General features: G+C 45.1%; 1 protein-coding gene across 1 annotated transcript in view; it reads right to left on the bottom strand.

The window, feature by feature from the left end:
* Positions 1 to 13352, bottom strand: part of tet3 (tet methylcytosine dioxygenase 3) — a 329399-nt gene extending 316047 nt beyond the window's left edge. Inside the window, exons 1-2 of the mRNA XM_073059934.1 lie at positions 13103 to 13352; positions 602 to 1443 (exon numbers count right to left, since the gene is read on the bottom strand). Coding sequence (XP_072916035.1) covers positions 602 to 1300 — 699 coding nt within the window. The 5' untranslated portion in view covers positions 1301 to 1443; positions 13103 to 13352. The remainder of the gene's footprint in view (positions 1 to 601; positions 1444 to 13102) is intronic.
* Positions 13353 to 18748: the final 5396 nt, after the last annotated feature.

Genomic DNA, 18748 nt, shown 5'->3' with positions numbered 1-18748 from the left:
AGAATTTCCACACCAACTGTCTCTAGAGTTTACAGAGAATAGTGAGGAAAACAAAAACAAAAATTCAGAGAGTGGCAGTTCTGTGGGTGAAAACGCTTTGTTAATGAGGGAGGTCAGAGGAGAATGGCCAGACTGGTTTGAGCTGACAGGAAGGCGACAGGAACTCAAATAACCACAAGTTAGGACAGTGGTGTGTTGAAGAGCATCTCTGAATGCAAAACTCATCGAACCTTGAAGTGAATGAGCTACAACAGTAGAAGACCATGAACATACAGTCACTGGCCACTTTATGAGGTACCCAATGAAGTGGCCACTGAGTGTAAATTAATGGAAAAATACATCAAAATAACGTAGTGGTGGTAGAGTTTGAAGATAGGTCATGATCTCATTCAATGGTCAACTCCTCTATATCCATGTCCCTTGAGAACGTCTTTTGGGAAAGTGTTTAACAGAAATTGTCGTGAAGCTCCAGATCGTTTAACATTTCTTTAAAATGTGTTAATTATTTTGCACTGTTGCTACAAAAGATACTGAAAGGAAATACAGGTATTGAAATGTTTCAAAGCTCTCGGAAGTGAAGCTCCCGTCAGTCCAGTCTTACCTCCATAAGCAGCCCCGGTTTCTTCTTCAGCTCCTCGCATTTTCTCTGCTTGCAGATCTGATGGCCCGTCTTGCGGTTCCTGCAGTTACTACACTCCCCGCAGTTGTCCTTTCTCTTACAAGGGTGGCAGACTCCACAGCGTTTGCGCTTCTTCTTCTGATAGAGGCACGGCTCGGCCGCGCCCCGGAGCGTGGAAGGCATCCTCGCCGCCTCCGCCTCCAAGTCCTCGTAACTGGACTTGGAATAATCGTCGGTCGGTTGTGGCTGGTCTTCGGACCCTGCGCCGTCCTCAGGGAAGTCCTTGGATTTTGCCTTGATCTCCGTCTTCTCCGCCTGCTTTACCTTCCTCATCGTTGCTTTCTTGGCTTTGGGGAAAACGAAGGCGATAGAAGCGGTGGAGGACTTCTTGGCGGACTTATTCTTTGCCTTTGAATTCTGGGCGTCGCCAGCTAACACTCTGGCCGGCTTGTTGAGCGCCGGGCCCTCAGTTTTGGTTAGGAAAGAGTGTAGGACCAACTGGGTCAGCGACGCCGAGGTGTTCCCAGCCGGCGAGGAGCTTCCTCCATTCAACTGATGGTCCAGGTTTCTCCCCGTTCGTGGGCTGCTGGTGCGCAGCGAGCGTCGTTCGTCTTCTCCCAGCCACTGCTGGTCTTTCTCTTCTCTCAATGCGCCGTCAAGGGATTCCGTAGGGTTTAGCATGTTCAAGCATCGTCTTCAACAGCCCAGGATGAGTATGCGTGCTTCAGCGGAGGGAGGTGGTTCTGTCACGTCCTTCACTGACTTTGGGAACCATGGCTACCTCCACCGTGACCAAGAGCGTCATCTGATTCGGGTCGGAAGCTCTGAAACAAAAAGCGAAGTTCAAAACATTAGCCGAAGTTGAGACAAGTAAACATTCGCCCATGTTTCCCACTCCCGCCCGAGTTTCACCTTCTGGCGGTTGGGGAATGCTGAAAGGATTCGGGAGTCTCTTCTCCCCACTTCCCAAGCGATTCCCCCAACTTACTCCTGGTTTCCAAACGCGTGGAGAGGTCCGTTGCCGCACCTCGAACAGGCAGATTGCGCAGTGGCGCAGCTTTGGAGTGGGAGAGGACGATGTCAATCCCCGTGACCAAGTGTGCTGCCGTTTCGGGCGAGATAGATGACACCACAGTAGATAAACTGTCCCTAGTGTGTAACCAGCCTCCTCTGTCTATACCTCTCGCTACGTCTGTAGAACAACCAACATAACTGGGTTCTCTTCTCCCCTCTCCCAGCGGGCAGAAAATACAAACGCCCAGCAACACACACACACAGTGCTGGAAGAACTCAGCAGGTCAGGCAGCATCTGTGGAAAAGAATAAACAAACAGTGGACCCTGCAGCAGGACTGGAAAAAAGGATGAGAAGTTAGAAGAAGAAGTACAAGGTGGTAGATGATAGGTGAAACCCAGAGAGGGGGAGGGGGGAAGTAATGAGCTGGGAAGCTGATAGGTGAAAGAGATAAAGGGCTGGAGTAGTTGGGGGGGGGGGGAGATCTGATAGGAGAGGGTAGAAGACCATGGAAGACAGGGAAGGGGAAGGAGCACCAGAGGGAGGTGACGGGCAGGTAAGGCGATGAGGTGAAGAGGGAGACAGGAATGGGATTAGTGAGGGGGGGGGCAATTACTGGAAGTTTGAGAAATTTTGAAAGAAAAGCCTGAAAGCATGTGTTAGCAGGACAGCTTCTACCCCACGGTTATAAGATACCCCACGGTTATAATAATTCCCCAATTCAATAAGGCGGACTCCTGACCTCATTCTACTTCATTCTGACCTTATAGTTTCCCTGCACTGCACTCTCTACACTTTATTCTGCGTTGTCCTGAAGAAAGGTTTCCACGCAAAACATCAACAGTTTATTCCTTCCTATGGATGCTGCCTGACCCGATGAGTTCCTCCAGCATTTTGTGTGCGTTGCTCTGGATCTCCAGCATCTGCAGATTCTCTCGAGTCTGTTATTGTTTTATCTTGTTCTACCGCAGTGCCTGGTACAATGATTTGATCTGTATGGACAGTGTGCAAGACAAGTTTTCCACTGTATCTCAGTACAGGTGACAATAATAAGCCAATTCCAGTTCCACTCCAGGTGTTGGTAGGAGAGAGAGGAGAAGGATTTGTTTTAACTGGGAGTTCCCCCCCCCCCCCCCCGGGGTCCACGGACCACTCGTTTAATGGTAAGGCTCCATGGTATAAAGGACATTGGGAACCTCTGCTCTAATCAATGAATAGTGCTGGTCCTAAGGGCCCCTCAAACAGAGGGATAAAATAAGAGTAGCTTCCCCTGAGACCAATAACCTGCAGGGTTTTTGCCCTTGAAGCATCACACTTCAAACTCCCAACATCAGGGAGAAAACATCATGGAAAAGGTTTTGTGACCCAGCAGGGAGGGGGCCATTTAGTCCACCAGGACCCCTGTTCTACACAAGAGCCAACCTTACTACTAGCCTCTTGGCATGTGTTTCCTCCCCCGCCCCCACCCCGTCACTTCTCGACACTCATCCAGCTCCCCAGTGAATCCAACCCCCACAGAAGATCCCAACCAGTCATAGAACATAGAAATCTACAGGCCTTCGGCCCACATTGTGCCAACCATGTAACCTACTCTAGAAACGGCCTAGAAGTTCCCTAGTGCATAGCCCTCCATTTTTCGAAGCTCCATGTACCTATCTAAGAGTCTGTTAAAAGACCCAATTGTATCTACTCCTCTGGTCCAGGGGCCCTTCCTTCTGTGTTCCCTAGTCTATGTTACATGACCTTCAATGTCTCTGTGAGCTCCTTACAACCCTTCCTGTCTAAGGAGGTCTATCCCACTTCTGCAGTCCACCCACTTAATCATGGGTGTGTTTTCTCACATGCCTATTTTTTTTCTTTCTCGCTATTTTGAATGCGCGTGTATGTTTTTGCGCCTTGGCCCCAGGGGAACGCTGTCTCATTCAGCTGTATTCATGTACGGTTGAATGACAATTAAACTTGATTTGATCTGTTTGGATTGATTTCATGAAAGGCATATGTGATAAAGTGGATGGTAACAGCCTTTTCCCCAAGGCAGGGAAAACCAAAACTGCCGGACATAGGTTTAGGGTGAGAGGGGACCGGAAGGGAAACTCTTTCACTCATATGGTGGTGAATATATCATTCAGATTTAATTTTCACATGAACGTCGAGATATACAGTGTTAACAACCTCAGGATGTACCGGGGGCAGCATACAGATGTTGCCACACATTCCAGCACCAACATAGCATACCCACAATGCTCGGCAGAACAACACAGAACATGACAAGCAACAAACTATCTCCTTTCCTCCTTCCCACGCACCCACATAGACAGTCCTCCAACTCCAGGCCAGGCCTCCAGTCCCCAGGCTTCGGCCACATGAAACAAGCTGCCAGAAGTGGCTGAGGGATGTCCAACAGCACCATACAAGAAGCACATGAACAGGTTCATGGAGGGGCAAGGCTTGGAGGTTTACAGGGCACTTGGTGGAGAATGTGGGATCGGAATGGACTGGCAGGGCCAAAGAGGCTGTGTCATAGAATCACTCTATGATTCTATAATAACCCTGGAATCATGTTGGGGAATCTCTCCTGCACCATTTGCTAAAGCCCTCACATCCTTCTTAAAGTGTGTATCAGTGCTCCAGCTACGGCTGTACCTGTGTTTCATGAAGGTTTTCTCTGGAGTGCTGGGGGCTGAATGGAGATCTGATAGAGGTTTACAAGGTTATGAGAGGCACAGATAGAGTGGACAGAGAGTATCTGTTTCCCAAGGGTGAAATCTCTAATGCGAGAGGGCAGGCATTGAAGATGATAGACGGTAGGTTCAAGGGGGATGTGAGGGGTAAGTTTCTTACTCAGATAGTGGTGAGTAACTGGAATCGATGTTCCCTCTAAGGTGTGCGTGTGTGTGCACGCACATCTTTTGCAAGTAGCGCACAAAGGAATTTAAACTGCACACAAAAGGTTGTCACGCTCTACCTCGTTGGCGCGTTAAGTGTATTTCATGATTGTATGCAATCACACTTCCTTTTCTGGTTTCTGATGTGGACGGTGTTGACAGCATGGAGTTTGCGATGATTTGTCTGCAGATTTTAGAACTGGCTTATTTATACTGTTTTTACTGAAGAAATTATTTTGTGCACACATAAGACCATAAGACTATAAGATATAGGAGCGGAAGGAGGCCATTTGGCCCATCGAGTCTTCTCCGCCATTCAGTCATGGGTTGATCCAATTCTTCCAGTCATCCTCACTCCCCTGCTTTCTCCCCATACCCTTTGATGACCTGGCTAATCAAGAACCTATCTATCTCTACCTTAAATGCACCCAATGACCTGGCATCCACAGCCTCTTGTGGCAACAAATTCCACAGATTTACCACCTTCAGACTAAAGTAATTTCTCCACAGCTTTGTTCTAAGTGGATGTCTCTCAATCCTGAAGCCGTGCCCTCTCCATGGGAAATAACTTTACCACATCTAATCTGTTCAGGCTTTGAAACATTCAAAATGTTTCTATCACATCCCCTCTCATTCTCCTGAACTCCAGGGAATACAGCCCAAGAGCTGCCTGATGTTCCTCATACAGTAACCCTTTCATTTCTGGAATCATTCTCGTGAATCTTCTCTGAATCCTCTCCAATGTCAGTATGTCCTTTCTAAAATAAGGAGCCCAAAACTGCACACAATACTCCAAGTGTGGTCTCACAAGTACCTTATAGACCCTCAACATCACATCCCTGCCCTTGTATTCTATACCTCTAGAAATGAATGCCAACATTGCATTCGCCTTCTTCACCACCGACTTAACCAGGAGGTTAACCTTTAGGGTATCCTGCACAAGGACTCCAAAGTCCCTTTGCATTTCTGCATTTTGAATTTTCTCCACATCTAAATAATAATCTGCCTGTTTATTTCTTCCACCAAAGTGCATGACCATACACTTTCCAACATTGTATTTCATTTGCCACTTCTTTGCCCATTGCCCTAAACTATCTAAGTCTTTCTGCAGGCTCACTGTTTCTTCAACACTACCTGCTCCTCCACCTATCTTTGTATCATTGGCCAATTTAGCCACAAATCCTTTAATACCATAGTCCAAATCATTGACATATACCTAAAAAGCAGCAGTCCCAACACCGACCCCTGTGGAACTCCACTGGTAACCGGCAGCCAGCCAGAATAGGATCCCTTTATTCCCACTCTCTGTTTTCTGCTGATCAGCCAATGCTCCACCATGCTAGTAACTTCCCTGTAATTCCATGGGCTCTTATCTTGCTAAGCAACCTCATGTGCAGCACCTTGTCAAAGGCCTTCTGAAAATCCAAGTACACCATATCTTCTGTATCTCCTTTGTCTGCCCTGCTTGTAACTTCCTCAAAAAATTGCAGTAGATTTGTCAGGCAGGATTTTCCTTTCAGGAAACCATGCTGGCTTTGGCCTATCTTGTCACGTGCCTCCAGGTACTCTGTAATCTCATTCCTAACAATCGATTCCAACAACTTCCCAACCATTGATGTCAGGCTAACAGGTCTATTGTTTCCTTTCTGCTGCCTCCAACCCCTCTTAAGTAGTGGAGTAACATGCTGTTGTCACTGGGCAAAAAATCACACAGCACGAGATTTGTGCTCACTCTGGTCATTACAAATTAGAGGGTACATTGCCTGAAATGTGCTGCCTGGTATGGTGGTAGATGCAAATACATTAGAGGCTTTTAAGATAGGCACATAGTTGTAGGGATATGGACATGGTAGAGGTAGGAGAGATTAGCATTTGAATGATTTTGATTTGCTTTTTAGCAGGTTTGGCACAACATTGTGGGTCAAATGGCCTGTTCGTGTGCTGAACTGGTCTATGACTACCTTACATTTCTACTCCAGGCCTCTATTTATTTAACATACTCCCTCCCACACGTGCCTTTTGATATATGATGTGTTTTCTTACCATTAACCTGCACCAAGGTAAATTATAGTGATCAATTAACCAGCTTTGGGATATGGGATGGAACCAGAGCTCCAGGGTGAAAGTGCGAACTCCACATAGACAACATTGGAGACCAGGAGGAACCACAATGCAGTGGTTATGTCCAAGTACTGGAAGTACTGATTTCAGATTGTCTAGATTCAATAAAGATTTTTTAACCTCACTGAAAGCAGTATCCATCATCAAGGACACTCCCAATATCCAAGCAATGCTCTCCTCTCGCTACTACCATGGGACAAGAAGTACAGAAGCCTTAGAACCCACACCACCAGGTTCAGGAAGTTATTACCTTTCAACCATCAGGCTCCTGAACCAGCGTGGATAATACCATTCAACTGAACACTGACCTGTTTCCACGACCTATAAACTCACTTTCAAGGACACTGCAACTCATGTTCTCTATATTTTCTTTTTTATTTGCACAAAGTACTTCTGCACTTTGATTGTTTGTCAGTCTACTTATGTACAGTTTCATAAATTCTATTGTATTTCATTGTTTTTCTGTAAATGTCTGGCATAAGATGAAGCTCAGGAGAGTGCATGGTGACATACTGTCAGTGGCCACTTTTTTTAGATACACCTGCCCATTAATGCAAATATCTAATCAGCCAATCACGTGGCAGCCACTCAATGCATTAAAGCATGCAGACATGGTCAGGGGGTTCAGTTGTTGTTCAGACCAAACAACAGAATGGGGAAGGAATGTGATCTACGTTAATTTTGACCCTGGACTGATTGTTGGTGCCAGACAGGGTCATTTCAGTATCTCAGAAACTGCTGATCTCTGGGGACTTTCTCACACAGCGGATTCTAGAGCTTGCAGAGGATGGTGTGAAAAGCAAAACAAAACTTCCAGGGAGCAGCAGTTCTGTGGCTGAAAATGCCTTGTTAGTGAGAGAGGTCAGAGGAGAATGTCCAGACTGGTTCAAGCTGTAACTCAAATAACCACCCATTACAACAATGGTGTGCAAAAGAGCATCTATGAATGCACAGCATATCGAACCTTGAAACAGTAATGGAAGATGACTTATTCCACTCCTGTAGCTAATAAAGTCGCCACTGAGTGTATTCGCATTAGAGGGGGATTAGCAACTTGGGAGCCAGAGTCATATGAGGACTGGGGAAACATTGACAACTCCTACATGATTGTGGAGGCCAAGGCATTGGGTACATTTAAAGTGGAGGTTGGATAGGTTCTTGATTATTCAGGGCATCAAAGGTCACAGGGAAAAGACAGGAGAATGGGGGTTGAGAGGGATCATAAATCAGCCATGATAGGATAGTAGAGCAGACTTGATGGGCTGAATGGCCTAACTCTGCTCCTATGTCTTATGGTAGGTTGATGCATAAAATGTGTATTAAGTATAGAAATCTGCACATCATGGGTATATATTGTGGAATGGACACAGTATGGGTCAGAATCAGGTTTAATATCACTGGAATATGACATTAAGTTTGTTGACTGCAGCAGAACTACAATGCAATATTTAATAATAGAAAAAAACTTAATTACAGTAAGTATGTATATAATTGTTAAATTAAATAAGTAATGCAAAAATAGAAATTTAAAAATAGAGGGAGTGTTCATGATTTCAATGTGCATTCAGGTATCGGATAGCAGAGGGGAAGAAGCTGTTCCTGAATTGTTGAGTGTGTGCCTTCAGGTTCCTGTACCTCATTCCTGATGCTAGCATTGAGAACAAGGCATGACCTGGGTGATGGGTGTCCTTAATGACGGACACCAACTTTTTTGAGGCACCACTCCTTGAAAGTGTCCTAGATGCTGGGGAGGCTAGTGGCCATGAGTTCACAACTTTCTGCAGCTTATTTCGATCCTGCACAGTCGCCACTCCCCCCACCCCTCCCCACACCAGATGGTGATGCAGCCGGTTAGAGCACTCTCTATGGTACATCTGTAGAGATTTGTGAGTGTCTTTGGTGGCATACCAAATCTCCTCAAACTCCTAATGAAGTGTAGCTGCTGTAGTGCCTTCTTTGTAACTGCATCGATACACTGGGTCCAGGTTAGATCCTCAGAGATATTGACACCCAGAACTTGAAATTGTTCACTCTCTCCACTTCTGATCCCTCTATGAGGGCTGGTGTATGGAATGTCAACCTGTACTGGGTATATTACATGACCATGATCACATTATGACAATACATTTTCTAATGAGATATAAAATAGACAAAAGCTGAGGAGAGAGGACAATCCACACAAGGAAACAGGAGACAAGGCAGCTCACAGAACGTGAGCTTGTGCGAGACTGTACACAGTCCAGCAACGGTATAGGGTGGGGGAATGCACACACTTGGAATATGCCAATGTACACAAAATGATTATGTGGTTTGGCACAAGTGAGTTAACAGAATAGCAAAGTCCATTAGATGAGTAGAAGTTAGAACCTTGTACTCTACAAGTTTATGGTATGTTGAACAGAAGTTACAAAGGCTTGAGAATATGTACCACCAGCTTCCATCCCGCTGGTATCGGACTTTGCATACAAGTCAAATTTATTTTAATCTAACTATATACATGCATACCATCAAACAAGACAACGTTTCTCCAAACCAGGGCATAACTTAGAAAAGTAAAAATAAAGTCTACAGATTAATTATGCATAAGTAAACAAAGTAAAGGGCAAAATTAAATACTGTAAGGTACAGATCAAATTAACCGGTGACACGGCGAATGAGATGCGGTGGAGAGCTCCTAAGTCTAATGACCCGAGGGAAGAAACTGTTTCCCATCCAGACCGTTCTACACTAAAAGATGAACTCATGATTTCCCAATCTACCTCCTAATGGCGCTTCCACCTTATACTCTTTCACCTGCAATGCACATTCTCTGTATCTGCAACATATATTGTGCATACTGTTTTCTTTTGACTATCTTGATGTACTTATGTATGGCATGACCTGTCTGGATGGAATGCTAAAGAAAAGCTTCTCACCGTATCAGTACATGTGACAATAATAAACCAATACCAATATACCAAGTATGCATAGCAGCACAGCACAGTGGCAGATATGTGTAAAGTCACAGACAGAGCACAGAAACAGCCTTTCAACCTGACTTCCTGAGTTTCTCCAGCATTTTGTGTGTGTTGCTCAGGATTTCCAGCACCTGCAGAAACTTTTCATTTTTTCTTAAGATGTTTGAGGAGGCTTGATACGTCGGCAAATTTCCACGGATGTATTGTGGAGAGCATTCTAGCTAGTTGCATTATGCCTTCTATGGAGGCACCAATGCATAGGTTTGAAATAAGTTGCAGAGAGCTGTAAACTCAGCCAGCTCCATCATGGGAACTAGCCTGCCCACATCATCAATATGCAATGTCTGAAGAAGCGGCAGCCACCATTAAGGGCTCTCACCATCCAGGACATGCTCTGTAATCATTGCCTCCATCAGGAGGTGGTACGGGACCCTGAAGACCCACACTCAATGCTTTAGGAACAGCTTCTTCCCCTCTGCCACACACACACACACACACACACACACACACACACACACACACACACACACACACACACACACACACACACACACACACACACACACACACACACACACACACTCACACACACACACACACACACACACACTACTTAGGGCAGCAGTGAAGGTCCTCCATCTCAGAAAGAACTTAAGGGCTTCCTTCATCATGCCAGTCACTTCCTCTCAGTTTTCACTACTGTCAGATACACAATTCCTGGGTGTAGACGCAGGAATCCTTCGCACTCAGATGCAGAAGGAGTCAGGCTTGTTAACCCTGAGCTGAACCCCTGAACCTGGAGGACCGCAGGGCCAGTTTTAGTCCGGCCTCTACGTTTTGACCTGTTTGGCATGGGTGACCCTGACTCCAACCAACCAAAGCCCTGACTCCAACCAACATAGTCCTCCCTGTCACTGAGGCACACAGGCCTCCAAATGCAATGACAAGGTTGGGTCCTCTTGGAGGATTGGACTACATTACTGCTGCAGAACTACAAATTTCATGACATTAGTCAGTGATAATAAACCTGATTCTGATCTCTTGTGTTCATCTCCTTCCAATATGTCTATGTTAACCATAATAATACCCATCTACACAAACATCATTTGCCAGCAGTTTTTGAGTTGGCAGTTCCTCTAAACACTTCTTCACTGTGTGAGTACTTGTTTCTATCACCCACTACATCAGTGCTTGCAATAAATGGCACCCAAACATAACATAAAGACAGCCTACACTCAGTGACCATTTTATTTGGCAGACCTGCTCTGTACACCTGCTCATTAATGCTAATCGGCCAATCATGTGGCGGCAACTCAGAGCATAAAAGCATGCAGGCACAGTCAAGAGGTTCAGTTGTGGTTCAGACCAAACATCAGAATGGGGATGAAATGCAATCTAAGTGACTTTGATGGTGGAATGATGGTTGGTGCCAGATGGGGTAGTTTGAGTATCTTAGAAACTGCTGATCTAGGATTGCTCCTAGGATTTTTATGCACAACAGTCTCTAGAACTGGGGTTCTCAACCTGGGGTCCACTGACCCCTCGGCTTATGGTAGGGCTCCATGGCTGGGAACACCTACTCTGGAGTTTGCAGAAAATGGTGAAATTTTTTTTTAAAAACCATCCAGTGACCAGCAGTTCTATGAGCAAAAACGCCTTATTAATGAGAGAGGGCAGAGGAGAATAGCCAGACTGGAACGCAACAGTTCGCGCAGGAGGCACGACACGTTAAACCTTAAAGTAGATGCACTTCTCTACAGCAGCAGAAGATCAGGAGCAATGACCCGGGTACAGGAGGTACCAAATAAAGTGGCCACTGAGTTTCTGACCATTTACTTAAGTTGACCACAAGACGCACGTCTGCAACGTACGAGGCCGGGCAGTAAATACAACTGAGCTGAAGGCAGTCCGATTACGCTGTGTGAAGAGAGAGAACAGGGCAATCAATGTGAGCAGAGGGGCTTCCAATGCACTTTCTACCTGGATCTCTTCAACACATGTCTATCTCTTACAAAAGTACAGGCAGCAATATTTCCGAGTAAAACTTTGGACCATGGTCTCCTTTGTTCTATTTTATGAACCCCCCCCCCCCACCCACACACCCACTCATTCTCCCTATTTCGGGGCTGCTGTACACGGTTCAGTGTCCAACTTGAAGTGGGAACTGTTGTTACCCCCGAATGAAATGTCGGTTCCAGTTCACTAGAAGTAGAAGCAGATGTCAGAAACAACGTGAGGCGGGGAGCATTCTGTCGGCAAAAGCGTGAAGGGCTTCAGGGGCAGCAACACTTGGAGACCTCGGTCTACAGTGTGCTGAGAGGGGAGAGCGCGCTCGCCTTTGTCAATTCCCCTCCAACTAACCGATTGCGTGGGAGTGCTGGCGCGGAGCAAACTATTTTAGAGCGGCTGCAGGAAGCTGCCGGATTGTGGACCCGGGAACAATTCCTCCTCGGGACTGCGTTATGAAATCCCTGGGGGTAGAGAGCCAGTAGCTTTCTCCAAACTCTTGCAGCCTTAAGCCCCGGTGCAGTATGTGTGCGCGCCCACGCGCGCCTCTGACTGAGTCTGCCGTCTTTGTTCCCGAACCAGTCACTCAGGGCTGACAACCCCCTCCTCCGTCTCACCGTCCAGCGCCGGCCTTATTAAAATATTCACTTACTGATTCATGTACCTCACTTACAATCAGTTTAATAACCCCTCTCTCTTGCACACACACTTTGCGCAAACTCCCAACAGTCGAAACAACCCCCTCTCCCTCATAACTAACAATGGTTCTGTAACAAAGCCAGTTAGTCCAAGAACAGATGTGCAGCCAGCCCTGTTAAAACGCCGAAGCCCCCGCCACCCCTTCCCCCGTCTCCCTCGACTTCAGGAGGAATAACGAGAACGGAATAGTTGCACCCCCTCACTCTTGTCTCCCACTTTGCGGGACAGAGTTGCCGAAAAAAAAGTTGCTGCGCTCTCTTATAGCCCCAATCTCAGCACGTGGCTGACGGGGGAAGAAAAGCTTTTAGCCAAGTGCCAAACTTTAAAAGTACGTTCAAACAAATTCGTGGCGCACAGTTCCAACATAACCGAGTCACAACGCCAACGTTAAACGCGACAAGCCCCAACACACACACAGAGAACGGGGAGCCACCGCCAAACACCGGCTGCCATTGAGCGTGAAACAATAGAATGGAATTGCAAATTTAATCGCAAAGGCCCGCGGTGCGAAGACTCCGTGACTTAAAAGAATAGTCCACAATACACACATTAAGGTTCAACAACTAAATCCACTTTTGTTCTGCCGCCGCGTTTACTGCTCTTTGACAATTTCGCGCTTCTGACACCCATCTGTTTCACTGAATTTCACACCCGCTTTTGTTGTGGTGTGAGATTCGCTTTGAAGAAATCGGCGTGGATATTTTTGTTAACCGCGTTCTATGTTAGGGGATGCGAACTGCGATGTGGAGAAACCAACGCACGCTACTAGGCGGGAGGACAAGACAAGAAAAGTCCACTTACCGACTGCCTTTGTGTGATTGTATATGTGTGTGTGTGTGTGCGTGTTTGAGGAGTCAAATCACATTATTTCCCCCTTTGCAAAAAGAAAAGTGCAAGTGACGATTTTGGAAAGTCTGGTCAGGAGAAAGGATGAAAGAGCTCCCAGTAACGTGCTGCACGTCGCAAGTGTCAGCCACAAAGGAAGCGCCGGGACTGGGTGATTAAAGGGAAACAGTTTAGTGCAGAACTCGCTCACTCTCCTCGGCCCAGCTCTCGCAGCCCGGACCAAAGGGGGTTAATGGATAAGACCCGTCGCTTGGAAACTGTGAAACGGAACAGATTGCTGACTGGGGAGGGGGGGGGGGGGGGAGAATCATTTACTACAGGGCTTCCTGATTAGTGAGGGGAGACCTTTTCCTTCAGACCGCGGCAACGGCCCCACAATACAGATCCATGGAGCAGCCCGTAAACTTTTTTTTCAATGCACGCGTGTCAAACACTCCCCACGTTGTTCCCCTACGGTTGTCCTCCACTAATGCCCCTCTGCAGAAGCGTTTCACTGTAAATGTAAACTTAAATGCAATAATTCACACCACCCCCCCCCCCACCACCCCTTCCCCGGCACGGAAAGACGGATTCGTAATTCTTGGAATAGTTCTGGGAAAATGTACGTTAAGCTGGAGCCTGAAACGTGACTGAAGCGGGAAAATACTCTGGAAGAGCGTTCACTTCAGGTTCCCTGTTTGCTTATTCGGTAACTGATGAGAAGCAAGCGCGGTTTCCTCCCTACCAAATTCTTTTTTTTTTCGAAGAACCCTCAGTCTGCTGACATAATTTTAACTCACGTGTACCCCTCCCAGGCGATAAACATGTTTTTTTAATATTTTTTTGGTAACAAAATCTAGTTCGGAAATCTAAGCGGTATTAAATCCGGTCATATTTTGGGCCTGGCAAAACTATTTTTATCCCTCGCGGTTACAAGCAAACGAAAAACTGCTGTCTTTAAATAATTGATTTTTACAATCGAGTATGATTAGTGTTAACCCCCCCCCCCCCAGTTTATTGCTTCATTCGCAGGTGGGCGTCCAACAATTGACAACAAAACCGAACACAAAAAAAAATCACGCGAATTTATTTATTTATTTAAACTTTGTTTTAAAGACAATATAATGTTTCGAACAGCGTGGATTATAAACGCTGGTCCACTCAATGCAGCGCGAAAACCCCCCCAGTTTATTTAACTTTCGATGAAGTATGATTTGGGAGATTAGTGAAAACCGCGCCTGAAGAGTAAGGCGCTGTTCCCAGCGTATTTTTTTTTTGCAATCTCATGAGAATTCCTCATATGAGGCTTGTCTCAGATTGATCAGGCTGGGTTGTAATAATTATCCAACCCACCCCCCTCGCTACAGCGAATACCGACCCGACTCCACAGCGTCCGGGGAACCTTATCAGGGTTTTTTTTAAAAATTAAATCCATCTGCGCGCCCAGTCCTAAATACATACATTAATACATATTGCTACAAGAGATGAGGTTGGACTTGCATGACAATAACATGGTTTCGGTTGCCAATATAACCGTGTTCAGTCTCAGCAAACAAAGGCTATAGGAAGAGTCTGCACAAGCAGCTCTGGTGTTTGTAGGAAGGGAGGGGGTGGTAAGGGGGAGGGGTGGGAGAGGAGGAGGGGACTCTTTGGATTTCCTTTTGGTTCCAGGCAAACCTCAGTATATATTTTCACACACTCAGATACGGAAATATATGTACATGTAATATATATATATATATACACACACTCAGTTTGTGTAAGCACACTCTTAACTATCCTGACACACATACATAAAGCCAAACACATTACACAAAATCACACACGCAACCGACCAGCACTACAAGCACGCTCACAATACACACACGCAAACAACCAGATATACATTCGCAAAGAGACATGCGTAACGCAAGCGCGCGCCGCATGAAACGCAGACTTGCGAGCATGCCACCTGCATGCATACACACACACACCACACGCCCATTTAAAACACATCGCTACGCAATCACACACACATTGTACCGACGCACACGAAACACAGGCATAGAGTCTATAACAGAAACAGAAACAGGCCCTTCGGCCCGTCTAGTCCATGGCAAAACCATTTAAGCTGCCTACTCGCAACGACCTAGACCAGGACCATCGCCCTCCATACTCCTACTATCCATGTACCTATCCAAAGTTCTCTTAAACATTGAAATGGAGCTTGCATGCACAGCTTGTGCAGTCAGCTCATTCCACACTCTGAGTGAAGAAGTTTCCCCTCATGTTCCCCTTCTCACTTCTCATCCTTATCCCATGTCCTCTGGTCGTAGTCCCACCTAACCTCAGTGGAAAAAAGCCTGCTTGCATTTACTCTATCTATACATCTCATAATTTTGATTACCTATATTAAATCTCCTCTCAATCTTTTACACTCTAAAGAATACAATCCTAATTTACTCAACCTTTCCTTAAAACTCAGGCCCTCCAGCCCCAGCAACCTCCACTTTCCAGGTACACCTTTGCCAGAAAGTAGCCTGTCCCACTCCACACTTGCCAGATCATTCCTGATACCATCAGAATTGGCCTTTCTCCAACTCAGAATCTCACCCTACAGAGCAGATCTATCTTTTTGCATATTTACTTTGAAACCAATGGTATTGTGGTCGCCAGATGCAAAGTGTTCCCCTACAAAAACTTCTGTCACCTGCCATCTCGTTGCTTCATAGCAGACCCAGTATGTCACGCTCTCTCAAACTAATGTATTCACAGCTTCCAAGATGCACACCTATACAAAGTCACATTAACAAATACACACTACCAACAACTGCACACAGTACACATGAAAACATAATATCAAATACAAACATGCACGAGAGAAGCACTACATGAGTATTAAATACACACACACACACACACACACACACACACACACACACACACACACACACACACACACACACACACACACACACACACACACACACACACACACACACACACACACACACATATATATATATATATATATAGTGGATTCTGGTTAATTGGGACACATTGGGACCAGTATATTTTGCCCCAGTTAAGTAGCTGCTACGACTGGCTAAAGTTTCATTGAAATAGTTAAAAGGTATAAAAAAGACAACCTATTGTTTAACTGAGTATCAGTTCATGTATGTAAATGAAATACAGAACACCTGAAATGCATATACACAAACAACCAGATATACTTCCACAAAACCAAATACAAACACATCCACCAGCACACAATGTAATCACAACACCACACAGCTTGATCGGAGAGCTCTAGGGCTGCACGGTAGGGTAGCAGCTAGCATAATGATCAACTTTGCCAACGATTGGGGTTCAATTCCTGCTGCTTTCTATGAGGAGTTTGCACATCCTCCCTACAACCATGTGTGTTTCCTCAGGGTGCTCCAGTTTCCTCCCATATTGCAAAGACGTACCCGCCCCTTAATAAGGAAGGATGTGCCGACATTGGAGAGGGTTCAAAGGAGGTCAACAAAAACGATTCTCGAATTGAGAGGCTTATCATTTGAGAAGTGATTGATGGCTCTGGGCCTCTACTCACTGGAATTCAGAAGAATGAGGGGGGGATCTCATTGAAACTTACTGAATGTTGAAAGGCCATGATAGGGTGGATGTAGACAGGATGTTTCCTATGGTGGGGGGAGTCTAGGACCAGAGAGCACAACCTCAGAATGGAGGGACATCATTTTAATCCTTTTAATCACAGGAATACAAATCATGCAATAATTATGTCTCAATATTATGGCTAGTTAAAGAATAATAATATGAACAAATTTAGCAAAGCAACCCGTACCTGAGCAAATTCACTATGAGGACTTCATCCACATGTTAAGCAAACGGCTGAGTGCCAGGGGCCTGGCGGAAAGGGATACCAGCTGCTTCTGGCCATGTGTCCGATGTCCGCAGACTTGAGGTGGCTGAGTGTGATAACGTGCTCACGTCTAATTCTTGTTCTCACACCCCTTTCTGAACACAATCTCTGCCGATTGACAAACCTGACGGTGGAAGGTCCGGCTGTTGCCTCCAAGGAGTTTGAATGCTCTCACCGTGACCACATGGTTTCCTCCCACAGTCCAAAGACATACTGGTTGGTAGGTTAATAGGTCACTGCAAATTGACCCAGGATTAGGCTCAAATTAAATCAGGGGATTGCTGGGTGGCGTGGCTTGAAGGGCCTACTCTGTGCTGTATCCCAGTAAGTAAATATATAAACTTCCCCACCTCTCTCACTGAAAGTGATAAGAGGCATATGAATGAAATTAATTTATTTCGGTCAGTACAAACATGACGAAAAGCATCATTTACAATGAGGATTTCATAACGATGATTTCATAGGACAAAATTACAACAAAAAAACATAGATATTCTTTAAAACAGACCGAAAGGATGTAGGTTGAAGCTGCAGCTTATTACGCCCACCCCTCTTACTTATACAACAACATATTTGGCATCTATCATCACACCAAAAACAAAAAAAATCATAATCTTTTAACACAAAATCCAATTCCAAATATCATTTATTTACATTACTCCCATTCATTTAAATCACGTACTTTATACTTGTTCATTAAATAATTTTTAAATAATTTTTTAAACTTTTTAAGTGTAGTGCATGTTATAAAATTCTCACTACAACTGTTCCATAGATTCACCCCTCTGACTGAAATACAATGATTTTTTACATTTGTTCTTATCCTTTGTTTTTGAAATATACAAGTTCCTCTCAATCATGTTGACTTTCTCTCATTTTAAACAACCTTTGGATACTTTGTGGTAGCTGTCCATTTTTTACACATTAAAATACACATAATTTGTATTATTTTAATAGTAAAATTAGATCAAGAGACAACCAGAGACTTCTCCCCAGGGCTGAAGTAGCTAATAGTAAAGGGCATAATTTTAAGGTGACTGGAGGAAAGTATGGGGGGGGGATGTTAGATGTAAGTTTTTTACATGGAGTCTGGTGGGTACACCCTGCCAGTGGTGTGGTAGAGGCAGATACATTAAGGACATTCAAGAACTCTTAATAGGCACATGGATGCTAGAAAAACAGAGGATCAAAGGTTAGATTGATCCTAGAGTAGGTTAATGGTTGGCATAACATTGTAGGCTGGGGGTATATTCTCTGTAATCTTCTGTGTTCTGTATTCTATGTTTAACACTTTTGTTTCTCTTTTCAGTGAAGACATTGAGGATGAAATCAACCGCTGCTCAGACACTGTGAATATTTGCAAGAAAATAAATTTCAGAGTGTTATATTGAATTTTCGGTATATTGTCATTTAGAAACCACAACTGCAATGCAGTTAAAAAATGAAACAACGTTCCTCCAGAATGATATCACAAAAGCACACGACAAAACAGACTACACCAGAGAATCCACATAACGTTTGGCAATCCCCAAATCCAGAGTCCGGAGAGGCTGCTGCGTATTAATATCGTGCTACTGTCTTAGCGCATTCCCCGGAAAGGAGCTCCAAATCCACCAGACAAAACATGACTACCCAGACACACTAAGTCAGGAGACCAACTCTACCACCCAACAAACCAAAAACTAAAGCTACAAGACCTACACAAAACTACATAGTTA

Source organism: Hemitrygon akajei, chromosome 1 (assembly GCF_048418815.1).
Source record: "Hemitrygon akajei chromosome 1, sHemAka1.3, whole genome shotgun sequence".
Lineage (NCBI taxonomy): Eukaryota > Metazoa > Chordata > Chondrichthyes > Myliobatiformes > Dasyatidae > Hemitrygon > Hemitrygon akajei.
Note: the sequence above shows the minus strand (reverse complement) of the source record. Positions and strands in the feature narration are given on the sequence as shown.